Here is an 8591-nt window from a genome sequence, read left to right as displayed (position 1 = left end):
CATTTGTTTACTCCACCAGATGGGAAAATCTGCATCCAAACAGCAGAAACAGCACAGAAACACAAGCATTATCTCTACCTTATTAGAAGTCTTGTCTCACAAGCTTAATTAGGTTTATCCCCACCACAAAACAAATTTCTTAATATTTCACGTTAGGTGCTTCATTTTGTACACGCAGCATTTCTGCCTTTTACACAATCCCAATATATAAATATGGCACATAAAGACAAGTATTTATGTTTTGTATAGTATATTTATAGCTGACAAAACTGATGAGTGCCTTGGAATAATATATGAAACAGCTTTCACCCAAAAATACATTAGTAGTGCAGTCAAAGGTTAGTCAAAACTGGCTTTAAAGATTCCCAGTTACCAAAAATCTTTACTATCCCAAAGAAGAGTTTTTCTAATGTATCATCTATTTTGATTGAAATTGATTGAAATACAGCCCAAACCTTTTACATAAGATTTAACATTTTTCTATTGGAAACAGTGGGAGTTTATCAATACATGATGTTATACCTCAGTGGTCTTACAAGATTCAATGATTTCTTAGAGGTTTCTAGTCTGCTCTGCTGCTGTCTGTGGAACAGGAGGCAAAGATAAAACTGGGCAATGGGAAAAAAAAGGACTGTTCTTGTAACTACAAACTTGGCACACCAGTAAATCATCTTTACATTGATACTGAAATCTATTAAAAAGCAGGCACTATACTTAATCAGCTCCATTATGATTCAAGATTTAAGGGACTAAAATGTGTGGGTCACAAGTGTCTTGTAACCAACAATAACAGTAACTCAAAGTGAGAACCCACAAACACAGTCTGGAGCAGTAATGCAAGGACTGGCTGATGCGTTGCATTTTTATTCAGTAATTACTTTGTATTTCAGGTGATTTTGCCTCACTAATGTACAGGATTCTTAATGAAGTAAAGCTCGCTCTAATGGGGAAATCCTTATTGTGCTTTTTTTCAAGGAGACATCAGGTTTATACGACCTCTGGAGATTAGCTTAAGTAGTAAATAGAGGAGCCTAGTTTTGTGGTTTTTAAATACCTCATGATGTTTTGTTGCTCTAACACATAATCATCACAAAATAAATGTACCGCACTTCTGCAGAGAGATGTTTAACAACTTACATTACTTTTTCTCTACTACAGCATACATACACAAGTTTATATGGTGGTAAGTGATGACAAAATAGATCTTATCTTTTACAAAAAGAAAGTCTGGGTTTGTGACAAGGCTTTAGATAAAAGTTGAAACAATAACCACAGATTTTTAAAAAGCCAGTTTGGCAACAATAGTGGATAGTAGGTCTTATCTTACTTGGCAACTGGTAGCTAGTTCTGATTATTATTAAAAGCAACTGCAAAGGCCTCCCCAGAAGGAGACATATTGTCTCTTCTAGTTATCCTTTATAAAAATATCAGCCTGCTGGATAATGAATCTGAAAACATGACAATTTCAGAACAGATATCTCTCAATTATTTTACTAAGGGAGGATCTCTCCAGATTAAAGGAGACCACTGTTCATGCTCTTTCAACCATCCAGTAGCTACCAAGTCATCAGTTATGATGCAATGACAACTCTGATGTCTGTAAGGCAAGCACCGATGTGTTGTTACAAGCCAACCAGCTAAAATCACTTCAGAGAGGTCACTGAAGAGTCCTTGAATGGTAAAAAAATAACAGTTAGAATGAAACTCTTAACAGAGAAGTTCACATTATCCAGCACCTGCATTGTTTGGTCCCCATTTACCTAAGAGGTAAGATACAAAGCACAGTAACTGCAAATGCTTACACGTTTAAAAGAGAGGGGCTGTCACACTGTGTTGATTAAAGCAAGTCCAGAAAACAGTACTTGGAGCTGAATATTTCTATTTTCTGGCAAAAAAAAAAAAAAAAAAAAAAACAGAAAGGAGCTTGACTGAAAAAGTTGTAGATCATCTTATCAGAATCAGTTCAGTCCAGAAGCATAGTTCACGTAACATCGAAATTCATTGGCTAAGTTTCTTGAGTGTTTTGGAATAAACTTGCATATCTTCACACCAAGATGCTTTGCTGCCTGTTCCTCCATGATGGCACCTGCAGCAAAAATAATTAGTATTTGATGAGAAAAACAGAACAGAATGTTTGGGCTTTTTAAATAGCTCCTCCCAAATGCATACTTATAGAGCCCGCTATTTTTAAGGAAGCACGGCTTAAAGCAACTACACTGCAGCCCTCTTTAACAACTGAATCTATTAGGAAATTTAATATAAATCTGAAAGAATGGAAGACACCCCAAGGAAATGAATGTCCAAGCAGTTTCATGAAAATAGATAGAGGGTAAGACCAGTGCCCCTTTTATAGAAAACAGAAACTCAAACTCAATCTTGCTACATGCCAAAGAAATTACATGGTAGGGAGCCATGGGAAATGCAAACAGATTACATATACTCTACCACTTAAATAAACCGCAGCACGATATTTACAGCTACACAATGAGAAATCACTTCCTTGAGCAGTATTTCTCAACCTTTGTAAACTGAAGGACCACCTATCCATTTTAGGGAAAAATATTCTGAGAACCATGCTTGTGCATGACTGCCATGTGCAATTAAACAAAGAAGTAGGCTTTCTTTGGCCATCTATTATTTTTTCTTTATTTTGCCTGCTTGCTTGAATTCCCTCAAATTGTATGTACAGAGGGTTTTTGTCCTTTTTGCAAAAGTTTGCTGGATGTCTTCAGATGTCCTGTAATAGGATTACAGTTTAAGAAACACCATGACTAAGGCAGATACTCATCGCTTCTTAAACCAGCAAGTGCATCTTGATAAAGAAGGACCTGCAAGTAAAGTTGGTAATTTTTCCAGTTTCACTGCTCTCATCGCTGGTTTTTAATTCCTCCTGCTGCATTTCAGTGCCTAAGATGGGCGAGATCCAAGTGGCAGAATCCCCTCATACATTCATTCACATTACAATTTCTACGGTTGCCAGTAAGGAGAGGTAATATGAGAAAAAAAAAAAAGTTGACTTTTGTTTTTCTTTTCAAGACTTAGCTAAAATCATCCCACTTCACTGAGTAAAGGCCATTCCAACCTATTTGTCATTCTTTCTACTTAGCTCACCTTAGATGCTAAGTAGTATGTAGCAGCTGAAATCCTGAAGCTACTGACATGTTTAGAAAATCACAAATTCGTAAAGTAATTCAGTAAGACATTAACCATAAGTTGCACCTATGCTTGTCATAACCAGAATTCACTCATTGCGATTATAGAGTGACCTTTTTACAAGAAAAAAAAAAAAAAGAATCTGGAACTTTGCAGGATGATCTTAAAATTCCTCAAAAAATTAGTAAAACTTGTAATGCCATATGAAAACAGTACTGCATTTAACTATTAAAACCCCCATGCCTTTAGTTTACAATAAAGGTTGAACAAAAGTATTACAATAAAAAGCTTAGGATACATATTCCTCCTTGAATTAACGATAAATTAGTATTACTGAGTTAGTATTTATCTCACTTGAGTAAGTTTGTCTTTTGAGAGAGAGAAAAAGATGCTTAATGGTGACCTAATATTTTAATTAGTTATACCTGTGCAAAGCAGAATCTTTCCTTTTGTTAAGTATTTGATGGTCTCTGCAGTTTTTTGAAGACATTCCTCAGACAGATAGGGTGGATCTGCTATTACGATGTCAAAACTGTGTGGCAGGAGATTTTCAGGTAAGTTCAAAGGGTGGTTGTAATCATAGAAGATAAATTCCTCTCCATATACAGAAAACCTTCTGTCGTACTCCAGTATATACACTGAAAAATCTTTACCATCCTGTTCTTTCAGTTTCTGGTACACACTTGGTGCACTAACACATGCTATCCTGAAAAAGAGACAATAACTTAGAATATTAATTTAAAAGGCAAACAATGACAACAACAAAACCCTGCAGCAGTCCTCAGGGCTGCTCTGGGAAAACATTTTAAACATTAGTCCCAAAAATGTAAGCTATTCTTCCTGCATTTTAACCAATAATTACTTAAATAACAGAGTTCTAAGTATTAAAGCCATTACCTGTTCAACCTCCATGCTGCACAACGAGCTTAAGCTTAACTCCAGAGAAAATCTTGTTTCAGAACAGCAAGGAAATATACTTGAAAACTTACAATTAAAAACAACTCCTTACAGAATAGGAAGACAACCATGTCTTTCCATCTGTTCTACAGAAACATTGTATGAAAAAAGAATCTGCTCTGGACCACTTTGTATTTCTCAAAAAATAAAAAGATTCATAGTAAACTTTTACAAGCAAAGCCTACAACATTCAATGAAATGCTAAATGGTCAGTATGAATTATTAATTAAAGGACAGTAAAGCATTTCTGCAATATCTCGAACAAAGATGGAGTACAATGAGTAATGATTTAAACTGCATGCTCAGTCTACACAGTAGAAACAAAGTATTTACAGAAAGGACATGTTAAATCTACAATGTAATAATTAACGCCTACCTGCCACCTTTTCCAGCTGCCACAACTGCTTCGTTAGCCAGGCACGATGCAGTTTCATCACTGTACCAAAACTGGCTCAGTTGCTGAGAAAAATAATGCACAATTACAAACAACATCGAATCTTCTGACTGCGCCATGTACAGTTAGGTGTGGTGAGTCATATTTGAAGGAAACCAAAATCCATAGCAACTCCTCAGTTCACAAACGGTACAGCTGGAAAGCTGACTGCTTTCCTGACAGCCTTTTTACATCTGTAATTCAGTGACAAGTAGCAGGCAGCTTTGGAAACATTTGTGTTTCCAAAGCATTTACTGCAGTATCAGGAAAACCTAGTAATGCAAAATCACTGACAAGATTAGTTCAAACCCAAAGTGCAGATGCACAATATTTATGTGCTCTTAAGTTGAGTTACTTTGGCAGAAGAGGAAAAAGGAACTTGAAATGTGAACAGCATAGAAGGAAATAAAGGATAAAAGTACTAAACCAGAAGAGATCAGAAAGAGGAAAAAACAAACAAACAAAACCCAACCCAGAGACAAATAAAAAAACAGCTGGTCAGAAGAAAAAAAGCAAGGCAGCCATCACAAAACTGAAGAAATAAAACACAGAAAGAAAGATGATGTAAAATGAAAGATCACTTCATCTTGTTACACTGCTTGTCTCAAACTCAGGGAAGAATCTTCACTACCTTCACCTGCCAGGCTGGAGTTAAAATTTCCAGAAGGGACAGATGCTTCTGTTGGCAGCTTTATTCCCTCTCTTCAGGTAATTTCACTTTGTACCCCCCAAGCACATGTAGAACAGACAACTATACCCAGATTTAATATTAAAGCAAATATCCCTACAGTGTTACTGTCCGTGACTAGTTTGGTTTTGCCACTCTAGGAACATCTTGAGTGTTCCCCTTTTTAATTGAATTTCATTATCCATCCACAAAAGAAACCCGGTAAAGACTACTCCTGTAACTGTGCTTCATTCACTGAAGTTTCGTTTCTTACCCAGTCTTCTTCTATTGAGCCAATGGAATATTGATTAAACCCTTGGGAGGTCTTCATGCCCTCTCTCTGCTGCTGTTCCAAATAGAACTCCTGGAGGGCAGCCAACGTATGGGATGAAAGCTGGGGAATGTCATCATCATCATCATCCATTTTTCTAGACATCAACCAGAGGAAAAAAAAAAATTAATTATGTTAACCCTTTTCAACGTTGAATGCTTTTAATAACAGCATACTCTTCTGAGGTAAAACAACCTCCATCAACACTGCAGACTTTGTCTAACAGCTAACTAGGAAAACCTCCTAACAAGACAAAACATATTCCCTCTACTTAGAAGCTCTTAAACCAGTGAGAGGCAGATTGGAAATAACATGTCTCCAGAGAGAATTCAGGAACAGCAGCAACACTGTTCCCTTTCTATACAAGACAGATTTGGCTTGTATTTTTACAGGGAAGTTGTCATTACAGTTCTTGATTTCCTGAATCTGGACACCTTTTTTTTGTATAGCTTGCAGGAAAAAAAGCTTTCGTGGATTTAGCAAATCCTATAGAAATTACTCCCTTCCCTCTCAGAAATAATGATAGCTACTGGCCATTCTTTCCCATGTTCAAAAGTCACACAATTCTGACTCAAAATGAAGTAGACTAGTATTCTAGGATCAGCATCACCTGCTTTTACTTCCACACCATAAAAAGATTCCTCTGAATGCAAGAAACCTTCTACAAACAAACAAAAAAAAAAGTGGGCAAGAAGTTCAAGAAGCTGTTTTTCTAAGATCACACTACTTGACCAAAAATTTGTGTATTTTGTGCGTATGAACATGGATGTAACTCGTATCAAAAAAGACGGGGTATATACTAACGGAAAAGTACAGACATTTTCAGAAAACTCTGTTAACTGGGTTACGCTGCACAGCCCCGCTGAACCCTGCCCACCCCAGGCAGGGGGGCAGCATCTGCCCAGAGGGGAAGCTGAAGCGTTGGTGTCCTTCCTAGAAGAGACAGTGCCACCTCGTGGAACGAAGGTGACGAAAACAGGAACCCAGCACGGGAAAAGGACTGGAGAAAACGAAAAAGATTCGTCTCGCAAGAAACCCATTTTCTCTGCGTCTGATCTAAGAACTAGTCCACATGCAATGACTTTAACAGAAGTTGGAAACGGGCAGGAGGGCACTCCTTTGGGCAGGAGTCACGGAGAGAACCGCGTGCTATCCGAATTGCGTACAGCCTCAAAAGTTAAGTATAATTTGAAGTATAGGAGCTCATGGTTTTTATTCTCCCTATTCTCTGCATGACAACAAGAACTCCAGAATTCGCGGTCTCCTCCCCTTCCACCCTTCCCTCCATGCTGCTCGCCCTTGCAGAGCTTTCAAGACATTTCCTAAAACTCAGCTTCTCCTTACAGGCTGGGAAAACGGTACCATTAACCTGCCATTGCACAACAACTCATCAGTATTCACTAGAATAATTACTCTGCCATTCCACTGACACAGCATGTACCTACATGTGATAAGAGTAGAGCTCTTGGCTTTTCCATAGTATCGTTTATTGACTTGCTGGCTTCGCGGGCTGGGTTGGCCGAAAAGGGAATCCTTCAGAGCCTAAAGACCCACCTATGCCATTAGCCTCACACAAGAGAATTCTGGGGTCAAGCTACCTAGTAAAAACAAAATGGCTAATTTTGTCCCTATTTTTTTGTTGAATAAACCATAATGGCTTTATAATTATTTAGTTTATTAAATTATGTAGTATTTGAATTATTTACTATAAAAATAACTGCAAGTTCACAAAGATAATACAGTTTCTAACAATGTTCTAACAAGACACAATGCTGCAATACATTTTAGGCCCTGTAGAAGAACTTTTTTCATTAGGACAGATGTTAGAAGTTTAAAATCACTCATCTCACAATTGTCTTTTTTATTAAGTGCATCATACATGTAGTAATCTGGTTTGCTATTATCCCCTAGGCAAGGATACATCTATGCTTTGACACTAAGAAACTGAAACAGATGCGAACTTGCAGTTCTTAAGTCAAAAGCTGAAATTTTATGTTCAGTGAGCCCGTATAAGCATTTGCAAGGACTAAATCCATGCCCATGAAATGAAACCCTCACAGATAAAATTGCTAATGAAGCATTATCCATTGTTTCAGTAGTAAGGCATACAGCCATAGACATCTTTTTTCTATAAATATTTTTTTAGTTGATTTTTTAATAGTCTTTTCAGTTTGTAAATTAAAGCCTTAGGAACCAAACAGTAATTAACTGTGAGGTTGCAAGGAGAGATAACTCAGAACATATGGTAGAAATATTACATACATCTATTAAGAATACCTTCAAAATTCAAGATATTTTTCTGAACATACATATATTTTCTACATATACTGACTTAGGTCGTCAGCATGAAGACATTTTCATGCCCAAGAACTACATCAGAAAATTATTAACGTGAGTTTATGTGAACAAGACTTGTCAATTCCTTTGGTTCCAAGAGAGTAGAAAGTTCTACTGTTTGAAAGCCCCTCTACACCCCTCCCAGAAAGCTCACTGCTCTCCAGCCCAGAAACAACCCTGGAAGCTTTGATGGGAGGAAGCAGAGAAACCCACAGTGCCTCTGGTGCTTAGGGAACCTTTAAACTCTACTAAACCCCAAGCCCCTGAGCCCTGAGGCTCCAGCTAGCCCATCCGTGCGTGCCCAGGCCCCGGGTGGGTCCCACCAGGAGCAGCCTGTGCCCTGCCTTCATGAAGACTCTCTACAAGAGCCATACAGGGGAATGGGGTTGCATTTTAGGAATGCCCCGGGATTCAGAGCGTTTGTAACACCGACAGTGCTGATACCGCCATATTACCTACATTAAACCCTTGTATTAATAGGAATACAGGGTTTAAAACTAGCAATGTGGCAGATCTTCTTTACTATTACTTCTTAGCTTGTGTTGCATTTGCACCTCATTAAAAAGCAAAACAATAAAGAAATCGTATCTCCAAGAATAGCTCAAGAACACTGCATACAAGCTTTGTGCCACGAAACAGAATGGCCTCTGAACAAGATGGCCAAGCTGGGGGATGTCAGAAAAGCAGAACTGACAAACCTGCATGCAAACCTG

The 8591-nt window shown here is 37.9% G+C and overlaps 1 protein-coding gene across 1 annotated transcript; it reads right to left on the bottom strand.

Annotated features, from left to right (window-relative positions):
- Positions 1-1516: 1516 nt before the first annotated feature.
- N6AMT2 (N-6 adenine-specific DNA methyltransferase 2 (putative)) lies at positions 1517-5639 on the bottom strand. The gene is made up of 4 exons (XM_009890625.1): positions 5485-5639; positions 4487-4569; positions 3579-3859; positions 1517-2086 (listed from the first exon to the last, which is right to left on the bottom strand). Exons 1-4 carry the CDS (start codon positions 5632-5634, stop codon positions 1959-1961), a joined length of 642 nt encoding a protein of 213 aa, XP_009888927.1. The 5' UTR covers positions 5635-5639; the 3' UTR covers positions 1517-1958.
- Positions 5640-8591: the final 2952 nt, after the last annotated feature.

This window comes from Charadrius vociferus, unplaced genomic scaffold (assembly GCF_000708025.1).
Source record: "Charadrius vociferus isolate BGI_N301 unplaced genomic scaffold, ASM70802v2 scaffold278, whole genome shotgun sequence".
In the NCBI taxonomy this organism is placed as follows: domain Eukaryota; kingdom Metazoa; phylum Chordata; class Aves; order Charadriiformes; family Charadriidae; genus Charadrius; species Charadrius vociferus.
This window is presented reverse-complemented; position numbering and strand designations above follow the sequence as displayed.

What these genes read in the sequence shown, in the direction of transcription:
- N6AMT2 (XM_009890625.1), bottom strand. Translation starts at nt 5,634, where the DNA reads ATGGATGATGATGATGATGACATTCCCCAGCTTTCATCCCATACGTTG. An exon ending in GCAGCTGGAAAAGGTGGCAG is followed by an intron (nt 3,860 to 4,486) that starts GTAGGCGTTAAT and finishes TCTCTTTTTCAG; the next exon opens with GATAGCATGTGTTAGTGCAC. An exon ending in AAAGATTCTGCTTTGCACAG is followed by an intron (nt 2,087 to 3,578) that starts GTATAACTAATT and finishes TTTTTGCTGCAG; the next exon opens with GTGCCATCATGGAGGAACAG.